The sequence below is a fragment of the Ursus americanus genome, chromosome 18 (assembly GCF_024610735.1).
Source record: "Ursus americanus isolate L20-20 chromosome 18, mUrsAme1.1.p, whole genome shotgun sequence".
NCBI lineage: Eukaryota > Metazoa > Chordata > Mammalia > Carnivora > Ursidae > Ursus > Ursus americanus.
The window spans coordinates 3,789,216-3,806,620 of NC_142144.1; the positions used below are offsets into that span (position 1 = coordinate 3,789,216).

The 17,405-nt window shown below is 45.3% G+C and overlaps 1 protein-coding gene across 1 annotated transcript in view; it reads left to right on the forward strand.

Moving 5' to 3' along the window:
* Positions 1 to 1,234: 1,234 nt before the first annotated feature.
* TSC1 (TSC complex subunit 1) overlaps positions 1,235 to 17,405 on the forward strand; it is a 48,807-nt gene continuing 32,636 nt past the window's right edge. The window contains 3 exon segments of the mRNA XM_045770956.2: positions 1,235 to 1,341; positions 10,327 to 10,389; positions 17,035 to 17,220. Of these exon segments, the coding sequence (XP_045626912.2) occupies positions 17,115 to 17,220 (106 nt within the window). The 5' untranslated portion in view covers positions 1,235 to 1,341; positions 10,327 to 10,389; positions 17,035 to 17,114.

Here is a 17,405-nt window from a genome sequence, read left to right on the forward strand (position 1 = left end):
CCATATAAGCTAGCAGCAGCCCTACTTGGGACCACTCTGGGCCCCTTGGAATTCTGACAGCACCCACGTGCTGGCCACTCACACACCTGGCCCCTTAAATCATAGGCTGACTTGCATTGTGACCCAATTGGTTCCCATGACAAAACTTGTTATTTTCCCTAAGTCACCCAGCATTTACTGCCTCCAGGATCTTGCTTCCTTGGTGCTTTTGGCCTGAAATGTCCTTTTCCTTCCAACCTCTCCATTTCTATTTCATAAAACCTATCTTTCCTTGAAAATCTAAGCCGTTTTAAAAAAAAAAAACTGCCTTCAAAAAAACCTTTCAAAATCCACCCTTAGACTCATCTCACTCTCTGCTCTCTCACTCTCTTTGTACCATAGTCCTTACTGCACCCGCCTTTGATGAAGAACATCACCTGTTGAGCATTTACTATGCAGGGGACTTGAATTCTCACTTCAGGAAGGCTATTATGCCCATTTCACAGAGGAAGAAACGGAGGCTTAGAGGACTTCAAGACTTGTTAGGTTCACATAGCTAAAAGTAGAAGGAACAGAATTAAGGCTGCTTCTTTTAAAGCTGTCTGGTCTGATTAGGGTGGTTTCTCATAGCTGTCGTGACCATGTTCGTAGTGTCAGCAAGGTGGGCTTTTGCAAATATTCTGCAAAGGAAAGAAGGCTGCCCTGGTGCAGCTTTTCCCTCCTTGCCTGGGCGAGCTGCCACTCCTCCAAGGCGGACCCTTCACCCACGCGGGCCCCCGTGGCTCTTTGGGAAACATGATCGCAGCTCTGTGGCGGGGCAGAGAGAGATCCTAGGGGGTCACTGGGTCTGCAAGAGCAGGAACGGCACGAGGGAAGGCAGGAGGCACCCCAACCACACCCAGCCGGGCCACCTTGTTTACGCCTCTCGCACGGCCCCTCCCGCCGGACCGGGCACGTGACCTCAGCCCCGCCCCTCGCTCCCTCGCGTGGCTCCTCCCGCCCCGCCGGCCCTTCTTTTCGCCTCCTTCGGAGTCACAAGATCTCTCAGCGGCCTCCTTTCGGGATCCTTCCGCCCGTCCCCGCCCCCCTACCTTCCAAACTCTCCTGGGTCCTGTCTCGACTGGCTCGCATCATCAGTAATGAGCAGGAGAGCCTCTTCCGTCCAACGGGGCTGCCGGCCGCGGTCATCTGTCACTGGGGTCGAGAGGGAGGCGAGACCCAACTGGGCACTCTTTTTCGTGGCGGAGGCTGCAGCGGCCGTGGACATTTCACGACGGGGGGAGGTGCTGTACGTCCAAGATGGCGGCGCCCTGTAGGCTGGAGGAACTGTGAGGTAAACAGCTGAGGGGGAGGAGACGGTGGGTGAGTATGGGGATGTCTCCCCCTCCTTTTCATGGGGGCTTCTCGGGGCAGCCCTGGCACCATGACCCCGGTCTGGGAGGCCCCGAGGGGCTGGGGCAAGGGGCTCACTTGCTGGAGAGGGAACCCCGGGAAGGGGTGTTCGGAGAGCTTTCCCCTCCCTCTTATTACGCGCTATCTCTGGCGGGGCCCCGCAGAGCTGGCGAGTCCCTGGGGAGGAGAGGCGGGCCGGACCGGCACTTCGCCCCTCCTCGGCGGCGGAGGGGACGGCTGCAGCCCCGGGGCTCGGTGCCGAGGGCAGGGGTGAGGTGGGCCCCTTCGCCAGCCCCTCACTTGGTGGGGTGACAGGTTCCCGCGGGGTGCGGAGGGCAGGGGAGAGATCCTCGGCCGGAGGGGAAGGGCCGGTGGGGGGAGGGCGGCTGGTCCCGGGGCTTCAGGAGAGGGGTCAAGGGTGGGGAGGAGAATGAATGGAGGCTGCCTGTGGGCATCGAGGACTCGCCTGGACTCGGTGTCTCCGCTGAAATTTGCAGGACTAGGGTGCCACGCTCCGGGTGTGCTTGTGGGTGTTTAATTGATGGTGAAAGACAGTTACCTTAAAGTGAGCGGAGGTGAACCTTAAGAGACAGCTATTTGCAGAGCCACTCCTAGACGCTCATTCATTCATTTGAGGAACTGGAGGATGAAGAGCCCGCAGTCTGAGAGACCTTTTAGAATTAAAGCTCTTTGTGTTTCCTGTTAAAGAGTTTTGCTTCGTGTGTTTTGGATTTGGGGGTAGGGGAGCTTGGGAGGGGGCGCGGTCCCCCTAATAACAACAGCTCAGTTTATGGAGTACTCACTATGGAAGTGCTTTGCAGTCATCACCCCCTTTAGTCCTTGCAACAAAGGGAAGAGGCAGCCACTGTTAATACCTCCATTTCCCTGGTGAAGAAACTGAGGCCCAGAGAGATTAGGGTTACTTGCCCAAGGTCACACTTCTAGGATTATCTGAGCCAGGGCTGGAATTGGGGTCTAGAACTCTGCTATGGGTTCCAAGACTGTGCTCCTGTCATTATTTATCCTTACATTCATCTGTTTATGCTCTTATTTAGATGTTATTTGACCAAAGCCAGCCTGTCATTCTAATTAAGTGATTAGAATGAATTGATTGGCCAGAGTTTGTGCACAAGTGCCTCTGTGTGTGTGTGTTTAATTTTGAAGAGGGGTATACCTTAGCTGTATAGGTGCATAGCTGTAAGTGCATATACACTTCAGCCTTGTTTGGCATGGTAGTGCTGTGCTCGTAAATATGTTAGTCTAAATTAGGCTGGCAAGTATTTGGTGTTTTTATAAAACTGATGCGTTTACTGCAGAAAGAAGGCCTACTAAAATCCTTGCTGGTTTTTTTATAGAAAGCATAGAAATAGCACTTCACTTTACATAGAGTAAGCTGTAAAAGTACTAAAATAGAATAATACTCTTCTGAGATACTTTGATTTGTAATTTTGGGATCAACTTGGAGTCATCTGAATTCAAACATGCTGGCAAAGTGGAGCTGTAAATTTCAAGAAGCATTATAAAACCGAATCTTCTGGGAGCCCTTGATTTACTGAGCAACCACCTGTGATTCTTAAGTTGAACATTCCTGAGTAAACCTGGAATATGCAAATGTGAAAGCTGATTTAGGGTTGTGCAGGGAAATGTACCTGTAACAGTCATGCATCAGGCAAATGAGGCTCCTCAGAAACACTGAAACATTCTTTGCTGTTGCCCTGGGGAGCTGCAGAATCTTCCTCTAACCACCTGGTGTAAACTTAAGGGGTATTTATAGAAGATGTAAAATGAAAATATCCCCTTACTAAAGTTAATATCTTATCCAAAACACTCTTACATCACGTGCGTGGAAGGGTAGATGATGTAAGCTTTCTTCACTTCATGCATTTCCTGGTGTCATAAAGACTTGGTATGTTTCTAAATTCCTAGTTAGACAGATTCTTAGGCGGCTACCAGCCTTCTTACTTATCTCGGTTAAGTTGGAGTGTCTCAGATCCTGTGACTCAGTTGTACTCTCCCTCGCTGGGCTAAGAGCAAAGACATCCCACACTGCTACTGTTGTGGTGTAATCCGATGCCTTTTGTGCATGCTTGGTTTCAGTTGTGAGCTGAAACTGAAGAGTCTTACTAGGACAAATCAAATATATACCTGTCTATGGAGTGTTTACAGAATAATGAAATTGCCGGGAACAAGAGATCTCAAGCAGTATTGTTCATCAGAACCTCCATGCACAGATGTCCAGCCTCACAGTAGGTGGACCTACATATTTGGTCTTCAGGGATACTCTGGATATATATTTTGGAGTAAGTCATAGGTGATTCAGATGTACACCAGAAATTGAAGACCGGAGGCTTCAAGTATCAATTTGGCTATTTTTCCTTTAATGTATAATTTATTGCGGAGGCATTTCCTAAAATAGTTTCTAACCTCTGGTGTGGGTAGTGGTGGGTGAATTTTGGGCTCTGAATTACAGCTGACTTGATCTTGTAGCTGTGTCTTCTTGTACCAGTTGTTAGGGTACAGGGATGTTCTTTTTCGGATTCCAGAGCCATAGTGGACTAAAATTAGCTTTTCCTGGAATTAATTGTATACTCTTGGGTGCAAATGAGCCAAAGACAACAACACATCAACCATTTTAAGCTTTCCTAAAAATCGGATAGCTTTCAACTTTTAACAAGCCATTGAAGTTCTGAAACTGAGCTTCGGTTTCTTCATCTGTGAAATAAGAGAGTTGGATTGTGAATTAGAGGATTTCTGATACATTTCTGGGATTTCAAGTCCTCCTGGGGCTTCAGCTAAACATTCTGACTAAATTGATTGAATCCAAGTGTTAATGGCTTTATAATAACTAAGCAAATTGGTGTTTCTTAGCCTTACCCATCGAGTGATGACTTGTTTGTCCTTTCCTTTATATCACATGATTTTTAAAAAGGTAGTTCCCTATAAGTTCATTATATTATAAGTCTCTCTTTGAAAGATTAGTTTTATTTATATTAGCTTTGTTTGTCAGGTAAGTAGCTGAAATTAGGCATGAAAGCAAAATGTACTCAGTAACATTCAAACCTGTAGCTTTTTGCTTTAAAAAATGTGTGTATAATTAGCATACATTCACACTTGAGTTTCTTCCTTCAGTGCTTAGTATAATTTGGTTTGCATGACAATACTCATTTTTTGTCATTTAAATTGGTCTGAAAGGTCTACCATCAGCAATTTGAGATTATTCTTTTTCTGATTTACTTTTAAAGCCTATAGTTACAAGAAATTAGTCATTTAATATCTAATGTCTATTTTTTTGAGGGGGTGAATAAATTAAAAAAGAGCCCCCCCCAAAGGATGAATACCTTTTTTTAATATAAAAAAGATATATGATGTTAGGACCTTGCTAGCTTCTTCTTGTCCCTTGTGCAGTGCTAACTTTTGTTCTGTCCAGGGAAGTAGCAAAAGGTAACAGATGAATGAATTCAGATTGTCATCTAACCAGTAAAGTGCCTTAAAAACCTAGCTTTGATACAGAACAAGGCGTGGTAGTTACTGGCCTAGAACTCACAGGTCACTTTCTAAAGTAAAGAGAGCATGAAGTATTTGAGTAACAAGGGACAATTTTGTCTTTCTGTCGGTGATGGAAGGCCCAGTAGGGAGTGATAAGGAAGAACAGATGTAGTGACCTTAACGTCTGCGTGCATTTGGTAAGACCTGTGCTACTTTGAATGGTTCACAGAGCACAGTAGCAAACTGGAAGTGTATCCATTTTTAGTTATGGAATGGTTTTATCAATGTTTCACATACAAGTTGTTACATGGAGAGACCGCTAAGCCTTACGGACCCAGCAATACATTTTGTTTAGTAGCAGTACTGTTAGAGTCAAGTTTATATTTGGTGAGTACTTATGTGCCTAGTACTGTGCTAAGTATTTGACTTGCATGATCCCTGTGGACTCTTCCCACAGCCTTAGGAGACAGGATAGGGAGATGAGGAAACAGGCCTAAGGTCACTTACTCAGCTTCTGAGCTGGGATTTGAACCCTGTTAGTTGACTTCAGAGCCCAAATATTTCATCTTTCACTTTGATAAACGACATGAACTGCTAATCTCATAAACTGATTCATAGGTCAGTGGTTCTTAACTTTTGGGGGGCCTCAGTTCCCCTCTGAAAATCTGTGGGAAGCTTTGGACCAAATATCCCTTCCTGTCCCATCACTACCAAACAGTTCATACAGATTCATTCAGGAACTTTAGGGACCCATCTTGCAGCCCAACTGATTATTCTAGATAGATTACTCCTCTTAAAAATGGACTTGGGCTTTATTAAAACATTTTTTTTTAAACTGGTAGGTAGGAAAGGCCCAAGCCTTTTAAAGATGGACCTGTGTGCTGTTTGTGTTACAAATCATCTTGTTAAATTTTTACATTGAAAGATTCTTTACACTTCCGTGGGAATTCAACCTTAAATGCCACATTTTAAAAAATCAGAAGTGGAGATCTCAGGTATGGAACTTGCTAAATGCTTGTCAGGCCTGGCATTCGGTCTGTGCTGGTACCTTTAGCACCTGGCAGAATTCCATTGGGCTTTTTTCCAGGGTTTATGCACTACGTATTGTTTTCCCTTTGAACCTCAAAGTATTTATAAAATTATGTATTAAATATATGTTTTTAATGTTTCTTGGCATCATCCTTCTTCTTCCTGGACCAGTGGTTCTCAACGTTTAGTGGGCATCAGAATGACTGAGAAGACCCCACCCCCGGAGTTTCTGATTCAGAGGTGTGGTGCCAGGCCCGAGAGTCTGCATTTCTAGCAAATGCCCAGGTGATGCTGCTGTGTGAGGATCACATCTTAGAACCACTGTCCTAGACTGTCAGTCAAACCCTGTGCCTTTATTCCCTGGGGTATTTCTGTTTTAGTTCTGTGAACTTGAAACTTAAATCTTAACAGTTTGCTCAGATTTCTTTTAGGGGAAGCTCTGTAGAGTTTCTTTGAAACATACATGGTATCTGTCTGACCAGTATTTTCTTGGTAAATAATTTTGTTCAGGCTAAAAGAAACAGTATTTATAGAAGAGAGAAATCTTACTGAAATCGAGCTCTGTCCCTACAGGCACGTATGACAAGATTCACCTTTGAAATCTGGTATAAGCTTCGGCAAGTTGTCCTTCAAGGTCCCTAATGGCCAAAATTCTGAATGGCGAATCTGGAGCTCCGCTGCCCCAGTTCATGTGACCTTGAGAGGGCCTGCAGCTGCGAGACCGTGGAAGTCACCCACGACTACACATTTTGGCAGGTTTTGCCATCAGCTGCTTCGCTCTGACATACAAAGTAGTGTCTCCTACCCCCTTCTTCCTTCTGTGTGTCCGTGGGAAGAGGGAATCGGCGCTAGTATCTTGTCCTTTTTGGATGTGTTTGTGCTGAAGGTAGCTTTGTTCACTTGAAAGAATATTGTTCTAAGAAATCATCTGAGACCGTTACTGAGCCAGAGTTGAACACAATAGTGTCCTAGTGTTTGATTATTACTCTTATCTTTGTTGTTAACGTGATGGTGTAACGGTTCTCTTCTACCTGTACTGTACTTGATCCTGAAACAGTCCGACTGTGACTAAACCCGTATCTGAATTGTCTTTTAATTTTTGTTCTTTCTTTCTTTATTTTTAAAGATTATTTATTTATTTGAGAGAGAGAGCACGCGCCCGCGCCCTAGCAGGGGGGAGGAGCAGAGGGAGAGCAAGAAGCAGACTACTGAGCAGGGAACCCGATGCGGGTCCCAATCCTAGGACCCCAAGACCATGACCTGAGCCGAAGGCAGACGCCCAACCAACTGAGCCACCCAGGCGCTTCTGAATTGTCTTTGAATTCTTAGATGAAAAACCTGAGTATGGTCAGCCGGTTACAGCGAAGGGCATCTGCCTGCATGTATACATCACAGACAGGTGTGCGTGAAATCGTCTCGGGCGATGTGGTTTGCAGTTCCGAGGAGTCCTAGGATAGAAGGCCACACACAGTACTGGCCTTCCAAAAGTCTGAATGTTCAGCGGATATTTTCAGATAAAATACTTTCTAAAGGCATTTTCGGTGCCTGCCGCTAGCATTTCATAAAGGGGTCGATAGCTGTTAGCCGTCTCACGGCTTGTAATGCATCCTGCCTAGGGCAGAGAGATGTGAAAACATGTGTATGGGTCCTGCCAATGACAGCTGTCCGTGGCTGTTAAGCTAGAGTTCATGTGTAATCCTAGGTATATAAGCCATCTATCTATCTGCAAACACCTTAAGAATGAAATTAAGGTGAAATTGACCTGTGCTCTTTCTCTTTAATCTCAAAATAATAACAGCGCAGAGCCCTCTTCTTCCTCAGACTTACCTTTATTTATTTTTTTTTTCAAAAAGACTGCTCATAGGAAATGCCATCACAATGTTGCTTTTAGATGAGAACACAGCTTTTGGGTCAGATATGAAAGAGGAAAAATCTAGATCTGGGGACATGTTTCTTCTTTAATTTGGCTCTTGAAGATAAGAATGTGGATTGACGCTGTTATGCCCTGACAAGTGCATCCATCCACACCCCTTTGGGGTACACATCTTTGAAGGGGGTCTTCTTCATTCCTCACTTCCTATCAGAAGTTCACAGGTCATATCTCACTTGACTGACCGGAAGGGTTTACCTAGTAGTACTCCATAGGGCAGGATTTAAATAGAAATGAATGAGTAAATGAACAATTAAAAATATAAATAACGTCAAGTAGCCTTTGACAAGCCAGCATTAGATTGATGACAGTTTATTACCATTAACCATTTTTGGGCCTAACGATAAAGAATTTAAGAAGTCTTAATGTTGAGCATTGGACAAAAAAACATTTTGCTTTCCTGTGCCAGTGCCTTTGTCTAGGATAGTGATCTTGGCTGGGTGGCTACAAGAGCTCATCTGGTATATATTCCAACTTGACCCTTGCCTTGGGTATTCCTTTTCAGGTAAAAGATTCAACTAGGATTAATTTTAAGAGGAAGTCTATATGACTCACTGGACTGACAGCTTTTGTTAAGGTTCTGAGTATTAGAGGCGTCTGTGTTTTAATTCCAGTTCTTTTCTTGATTGACTGTGGCCAGGCAGGCACTCCCCGTCTGACTGATTTGGCTGGCCTTTCTGAGAGGCCAGCCCGCCTCCTAGCAGTGGACGCACGGTTGCAGTATGCCGCCGAGGACCGTTGGGGTTTAATGCCTAGAATGTGTTCCACAAGGAGATATAATTCCCCGGTCGTCTGGGGCAAGAGATTTTAATTGCTAGGGAGTTGCTCCGTCCACAAGTTCGACTTTGAGCATCAGAGTATGGTGAAGGGTTGTTGGCAAGCTTTCCCGTGTTCACTCACTAGACCGACACAGTGCGTGAGTCTCAGCTTCCATACTCTACATCCCATCCTGGAATGGCGACCAGGGACGTTGGTGAAACCTTTGCTGGCCTGCACAGAGCGTATCTGCCTCTTGAGTGCCAGACGCTGCAGTAGGCCTGGGGTGTCCACTGGGGGATCAAACAGATGGTCCCTGTCCTCGAGGAACTTACCGTCTCGTGACCGGATGATACCTAAATATAGTTTGACGGCTCACATTTTAAAGGCAAATTGGAATGTATTTGTAGAGACTCATATTTAACATGGTTATTTAGTATGAGGTCACTCAGACGGAAAGTATGGTAAAGAGGCGAAGAAGGTAGAGAAATGATAGCTGTCCACAAATATTTTACGCTTGTCCTGTGGAAGGATCAGATTAAGGTCATGCTGTTTTGAAGGCAGGATTCAGCTTCATACATTTATTTAAGAACTATTGTAACGGCTTCCATGCAGTCAGCAAGTACCAGACACCGTGGTTGCTGCTAGAGCTATGGTACCGACTGAGCTTCTGTTCTAGTGACGGAGACGTGTTCAGTAACTAATTACGCTTATTTAATTGGGTTGCGGTAAGTGACACAAAGAAATATAGGCTGCTAAGCAAATATAACAGGGGACCTGACCTAGTCTGGGGCACAGGAGTGGAGGGAAGTGAAGGCTTCTCTGATGGGGTAAAATTTTTTTTTAAGATTTATTTATTTGAGAGAGAGAGAAGGAGAGAGAGAGTGAGTGAGTGCGCGTGCCCGCCCGTGCGCAGGTGGGAGGAGGAGCAGAGGGAGAGAGAATCTCAAGCAGACTCTCTGCTGAGTCTGGAGCCCGATGTGGGGCTCGATCTCATGACCTTGAGATCACGACCTGAGCTGAAACCAAGAGTCGGATGCTCAGCCAGCTGAGCCACCCAGGCGTGATGGGGCAGATGTTTAAGCTGAGATTTTAGGGGTGAATGCCTAGCTTGGGAGTGGAGAGGCTGGAGGGGCAGGGCTGGAGGGAGGGAGAGGAGCATGGGGGGCGACCAGATGTAGGCCCACTAAGTGTTTTGCACCCGGGACCATTCCTGCTGTCGGGGCGTGCGTTTCAGGGCTGCTTGAGTGATGACCCTGTGCCCCGTGCTGTGTCAGGGCTCCAGGATGCATCGTCTCGTGTAACCCCACACAGCCGTCTTGAGGTAGAGGCCGCTATTCTCACTTTCCAGTTGAAGTAACAAGGTCAGACGTTAGACGCCTGAGAGAAACTGCCAGAAGTGGCCCAGCTAATAGGTGGCAGAGCTGGGATCGTACCTCAGAATTCCAGGATTTGAGAGCCCATCCTGCCCATTTGTTTATAGCTCCTGTAAACAGCTAACAAAAGGCAGAGATTACAAGTTCAGCACAATATAAAGAATTTTCCAGCAACCAGCTGTTCAGAAATGTAGACAGGGAGAGGCACGTGCGCCCACTCTTGTCAGTGTTCATTCTGGTGGAAACTAGCTGGCCACCTGTCAGGGCTGGGGCAGGAAGGAGGTTGAACCAGGTGAACCCTAAACTCCCCCTGGGTGCATCTGGGATTTCACTTCATTGTAAGACTATTGTATACATTATATGTGTTTTTTCCTTTAGTGACCATGAGAGACACCAGGTTGACAGCACTGGAAACCGAAGTACCAGTTGTCCCCAGAACAGGTAAGGTACAAACTCAGTCCAGTGCGGGGGGAGACAGAAGGGAATTGTTCACCTGTACGGTTGTATGTGTGTTTCTTTGCACTCAGGATTTCACGGTTCTGGTTTTTGCTAGGAACTGGTCCCTCTGTGGCACGAAGTAATTCGGTAAATCACCCGTGATTTATTAGTTGCTTAGTCAGTGCCAGACACCGTTAAGTGCTTTCTTTGTGTGTGTTACTCGTTCTCTCTTTCAGAGCCACACTTCTGATGTAGCCCCATTTTACAGGTGAGGGATGGGGCTCTGAGATATTAGCTGAATTTCCTGAGGTTGTATAGCTGCACTTGGTGGACCTGTGACTCAGATCAGTTCTGACCAGCAGTGAGGTGTGGTTTTCACCACTAAATGAAATCGAAGACTTTGTGTTGGAGCGAGTCGTTTGACTAGTGCAGAGAGGCTGTCAACCGTGGCTGTGGAAATGCACTTGGAACCAGATGTGCTCTCTCGACCCCACCCCTTAACCTGCTCTGGAGTGGGGCCTGAGCTTCAGGATTTTGTAGAGGTAATTCTAATGTACATCCTGGGCTGAGAGCCCCTGAGCTAGGGAATTAGCATTTATATCTTAACCTGGCTTAATTTATTAATTGTCTTAATTAGCGTTTTGGGATGAATTACATGCTGTGACAGTTTCTAGCAATTGGAGGATTCTCAAGGTCCCGAATATTTCCTTCATAAATATTGAGCCTTTGGCACTTTCGTGGATATGAATTTGGTCTCAGTGACGTGACTTATCGCTGAGCTGTGATTTTGAGTTTGCCGGTAAGCGTGCCCAACGCAGCAGCATTGTGTGTCTGTGGGAAGGTGTGGGGAAGATAGGGAAGGTGTTTGGTTTGCTCTCTCTGTATGTGTTTAGCTAATGGGGTTCATGTAATGGGTCACTGGTTGCTAGTTACTATACTCTGTCACTGCCTGCCTCACCTTACCTCATAGGAATTGTGAAATAAAGTAGGGATTTTTGCCTTCAAGATCGATGTCTGTTCACAGAAACTTGGTACAGCCTATAGAGTGTCTAACAGGAAGGCTCAAGCAGCGTTCTCCTACAAGGAGAGAAAGCATTCTGAGTGTGACTTTTCATCCTCAAAGTTTTCCTGTGTGCTTCACACTGTCCCTTCTTTAGAAGTCTGCAGGATGTGAATTTGAACCCAGCGTCCAGTGGCTGTGTTCATATCATCGAGGCCCAAGCTGAATAACACACGTTGTAAATCTCAAATTTTATTTCACATTTTCAGAATTGCAGTTGTATGACATTTTGGTAGCTAGATTTGGAAAGTTTGGAGTTTTAATGTAGGAAAATGACTTTGTTAGGTCTAGGAGCCAGATTGCTCCTGTGGTCACCGTGTCACGTGTGTGACGCTGAAGAGACACTCGTCTCCGGCTGCCGTGGGCAGTCCCATCACTAACCTTTAATTTAGGGAAGTTTCCGGTAGATGTTTTCTAGAAGGAACCTGTATCTGGGATTCAGAGGTTGAGTAAGCCTCACAGATCCTTCGTCTTTAGCTACTAATAATTGCTGGCAACCTGTAGCCATCATTTTGACAAGCTTTTTGTTTACATTTTTAGCCTTCATAGACACAAAACTACAAGACATTGTCTTCCTAAAGCATTTTTGTAAGGTCTGTTTTGAAATTTGGTGACTGTAAAATGTGTTAGGGGATTTCAGTTTTTCACTAACATTGTTTTCTTTATACTTTTTATATTCTTTACAAGGTTTGGCTCAAAGATGATTTATCATGGATGCTGTTGACTCTGATTTTGGATTTTTTCATGTCATAAAATTGAGGTGACAGGTCGACGTTTTATTTTTTAATTATTCTCACAACATGTGAAGTATTCCCAAATATGACTTTTTCTAGACAGACTACTAATTAAGACTATAAGTTAAATGCAGTTTTAACAGGTTATTTTGTTTGTAATAAATGCTACAAGACAATTCTATAAAATTTAGAATTATAATTTAATTTCTTTTTAGCCATCTGTTATTAAAATTTTTATAAACATTTGGCTCAAAGAGTAATTGCTCTTATTTGTAAAGTTATCTATCTAATCTACTTTAAATATTCATATTGTTAGTTAACATATTTAGCCATTTGAAAGTTCTTGATTGTTTTTGAACATAAAAGTCACATTGATCCACTAAAGAGCTTTTATTTTTCCTAATCAGTATACATCTGTACTTAAACTGACAGAGTTTCAACTTATAAAACACAAAACTTGGATGTTACAGCTGGAGTGTTTTACCTTTATTCAAAAGTGAATATTCAGATTTTTAACGATCATTCTAGACTCATGCCTTGTCCACATTACAGACGTCGTGTAGATTAGGTATCCTGGTAATGACATACAGTTGTTAATCGCACACACTCAGGGTGCTAGAGAGGCTGCTGAAATAGGCAGTTGACAGTTCAAGTTTCAAACATTCTACAGACTAAGGCCAGATGTTGGCCAAATATAGAGACTAAAATCAAACTTGCATGAATCCCTATTTTCCGTGCATGTTGAGATCATACTAAGTATTCTGTTCAATTGAATCTGAAAACCAGTTGTAAAGTCGAAACTTCTTTTAGTCAAGGGTGGTGGCCAGCAACCTCCCAATTGCTTTCGATTGGGTGGTCAGGGGAGACCTCTTAGAGATGGTGACATTTTGAGCAGAGACCTCAGTGACAGTAAGCCGCGCACGGATCTGGGAGAGAGCATTCCAGAGATAGAGGGAGCAGCAAGGGCAGAGGCCGTGAGCAGGAACCAGTTTTCCTGGCTTTTGGGAGACTGGGACTAGAGCAGAGAAATGATGAGGCAGAGTGGCTCAAAAGGAAGCAGATGGAGGCTTGGGGGGTTTACAACTGGCCAAAGGACGTGGAGCCTTTAGGCCACTTGGGGGTTCGGCTCTTATTGTCTCCGTGGGGAGCCATTGCATGATTCTAAACAGGAGACGGATGGATTCTGATTTCCATATTTCAGAGTCTTTGTGGTGTTTTGGTGGCAAATGCATCGTAGGGGAGCAGGATGGGAGGTGATGGGGCTTGGACTGGGCCCCCAACAAAGGGTATAGCAAAACCAGGGGGTTTGCTGACAGATCAGAGAGGAGGGTGAGAGCTGTGGAGAAGTCGAGGACGTCGGCTCGGTGTTGCTGTAGACTGATGTTCGTGTGTTTTCCTGCGATCCAGAAGACCAGCAGAGTGACAGGTTTTGGAGTGGGAGTGGCTGTTGAAAGTCGTGGCTCCCTATGCGAATAGTGTCCTCTGTAGCACTGTACTGTGACACGCGGCCACTGACGATGACACTCACCTAAGTGGAATGCTGCTTTGGCACGTAGGGTTCAGAGCTGTACTAACCTAGGTATTGACTTTCGGCTTCTCCTGACCCCTGTGTTCTATACTTGGGTATTTCCAGAATGGAAGAGAGGCTTTCACAGCTGTAAGTCGATGCTGCCTGTGCCTGTGGCGCTCACCTTCACGTGACTTTGCCCAGCCCATCTTTCCTGGGCTGGAAAGTGTGTCTAACGTGGGTGTGCCTCACCTGCCCCCCCCACGTGCAGGTGGGGCTGGCCCCCTCCCCGCTCGGTGCACCCACTGAGCCCTGCCCACTTTTTCCTCCCACGTCCGTTCTCCATTGTGAGTGCTAAGTCGCTCTTCCCTCTCAGCACCCTGCATGTAGCCCCCCGAGAAATATTTGAATGAGTTTTAAAAGAAGAGATATTCCAATCATGGGAATGTTTCTTGAAGCTCATGATTAAACTCTTGGGAGGGCCTTTTTGAATGTCAGAATCCTTGAACTTGGGGCACTTACATGAGGAACCTCACATGAAACCTAAGATTTATAATTTTGGGGAGGATTAAAAAATATGATTGAAAGGTAGAATTTTAGAACCAAAGAGGAAAGCTTGTTGTGAGAAATGTACTAATGTGTTTTAGAATGAAACCTTATTTTTGCTTTCTGTAAAGTATCTGGAAGGAGCAGTCTCCAGAAACCAGACTCTGACACCTAAAATGACATTTACAAACTGAAAAGCCAATGAGGTAGCCCAAGCTGGTCAGCCCTGACTATGGCCAAGTTGACTGGATAGGCGCCATCTTTGTTTGGAATTGAACTCCTGTCATGTGTTCTGGGCTGCCTGGAGTTGGGGAACCAGCTCTGATGTTACTGCCTTCTGAATACACAAAATATAAACTCAGAGTCTCACTAGACTGAGACTAGGTGGGTAGCAATTTTGCTGGAACAAAACCAAACTTAGGGACAAAAATGCTTTTAAACCTGAGAATCATTTGTGATTTATCTGAGGTAGAAAGGAATGTGAGGGCCAGTCAGATAAATATGCTACTAAAAACTCATCTTGACAAGTCCCTGGGTGGCTCAGTTGGTTAAGCAACTGCCTTCTGCTCAGGTCATGATCCTGGAGTCCGGGGATCCAGTCCCGCATCCAGCTCCCTGCTCAGCATGAAGCCTGCTTCTCCCTCTGACCCTCCCCCGTTCATGCTCTCTCTCTCTCTCTCAAATAAATAAATAAAACTTTAAAAAAAAAGTCATCTTGAAAGTGATGGCCCCAAGATTTTTACTAGTTTTCTTTTTGATAGTATATGGGGACTGCTCAGGGAGTATTTATTTGTGCCGAGTGTATGCATATGTTCCCTCATTTAATTCTCTCCATGGACGATAAATCCTGACTGCTTGGTATTTTCTTCACTTGTAAATTTAATTTAATCCAACTCACAAGGTGAAATTTGTTTCTATTTTCAGCTCTGAACTCTTTTACAAGAAAATCTTAACCAGTTGTAAGCCCTTCGAAATGGACTCCCTTCGTGAATTACCTAGAAGATTTATATTCACAGGTGTGAGCCAGCAACTTCCTACATCACGATTAGCTATCAAAAATGCATGTAGACATTTTAATTGATTTTTTTTTTTGGCTCAGGAACTTCTATTCACCAAGAGCCAAGTCAGTGGCTACTGCCGGGTTATAATTAAACGAGAGCATAGATAATAGTTAATACTCACCAGTTTCTGGGGCCATTGGTGCTTCCATTTGGCATTCTTGCAGGAGGAGCTTAACTCTCTAGTGGACTTTTTCTTTAGCATAATGTTTCCTCCCTGGGTGCTTGTTAAAATGCAGGTTCCTAAGCCCCAAAGTCAGCGGTGGAATGCGCCCGGGAGATTGCATTTCTAAGAGGCACCCTGGGTGGTCTGGGTCCACACTGAAGCAGGGGGGCTGCTACTCCCCCCACTCAAAGCCCTGTGGAGGAAGCAACATGGCCGCCAAGGACAGATGCAGCCATGGGCCTGGGAGTTGAGCCATCTGAGTTCTGCTTTACCGTGTGACCTTGGCAAAGTTACTTATCCTTTCTGAGTCTCCATATTCTCATTTGTAGAAGAGGATATCTGCTTACCTCGCAGAATTGCTGCGAGGATCAAACCGCGAGTTCTCTTGATGTCACCCTGAAGGGCTCAGGGCTTTGCAGTCGAGCAGATCTGGGTTCAAATTTCAGTTCTCTGGTTCTGCCTCTTGCTAGCTTTGCAACCCTGGGCAAATGGTTTCATTTCTGTTTCTTTCCCGGTAAAATGGGGCAGAAGAACCAACCGCAAGATACTGGTCTAAGGACTGTATTCACTGATGTTTGTAAAAGGTGTGCAGTTCCTGCCTCTTAAGTGATCATTGGTTTTGCTTGTTTTTGAAAATACACCTTTAGAGACCCAAGTGGAGAGAAAGAAATAATTGTAAATGTGGATAGTGACACCTGGAGAATGAGCCGCTTTTTTAATATGTAAAGATAAGGCAGCGGCTCTACCACTAGGAGGAATGGAGTCTTTGAAGGGGGCAGATACACCCTTGTGCCCCCACTTCGTGCCTCTTGCCTGTGACCAATGGCATTTGAGTGTGGCAGATGTCTGGGAGGAGGAGTTTGTATGAAAAATCGAGACACGGTCCCTGGTTCAAATGAGGTACTGAATGTATGGTCTTGTGACCTAACAAGCTAGACCAGCTTTTAGACATTGATGGGAGTGTCAAGAGGAAAATAGCTTGTTTTTAGTTCTTCTTCTGAAAATAGTTCATCTACTTTTTATTTATTTATTTTTTGAAAGATTTTATTTATGAATTTGACAGAGAGAGAAAGTACACAAGCAGGGGGAGCAGCAGGCAGAGGGAGAAGCAGGCTCCCCGCTGAGCAGGGAGCCGGACACAGGGCTCTGTCCCAGGACCCCGGGATCATGGCCTGAGTCGAACGCAGACGCTTCACGACTGAGCCACCCAGGCATCCCTCATCTACTTTTTAGATCGATGATTTGAAACGTAGACACAGTCTCAGCCAAAACCCAAGGCAGAGTCAGCGGTAGGAATAAGAATAAACACTTTGCTTTGGTCCTGGCATGAAGTTGCCATGATGGCTCTGCCTGGTAGCAGTGTTCCAGTCTCTCTCCAGTGGTTGCGTTCCATAGACCTCGTCTTCACAAATTTGTCGAATGTAGAATTATTCTCACACCTTAGCTTCTTTCATCTGCAGAATTCCAGACAGGCTTTTCACTGCATTGAACACATGCGCTTGTTTGTCTTTGCAGGTCATTTTTTATGGGGAGAAGTGGGGCCATTTTGTCACACTGTGTGTCTTCCTTTTTCTCAGTCTGGTAGTGGCACCAATGAAGAGCCTGCAGAGTCGCTAGTGCGCGTCCCGGACCCGGCGCAGCACAGTCGTGTAAGATAATGGCCCAGCAAGCAAACCTCGGGGAGCTCCTGTCCATGCTGGACTCCCCTGTGCTGAGTGTGCGCGACGAGGTGACAGCTGTCTTTAAAGAGAACCTCAGCTCTGGTAAGCAGGGCCGCTCCTGTCTCGCTCGGCTGCGCGTCAGAAGAGACTGACCTGGGGGTGACAGCAGTCTGCTCTCTGAAGCCACTGAGAAAAAAGCATCTGTTGCCAGATTCTCTGTCTGTGTGCTTTAAGCTTTTGATGATGGAAATATTCAAATAGACACACAAACTTATTAAGTAAGAATC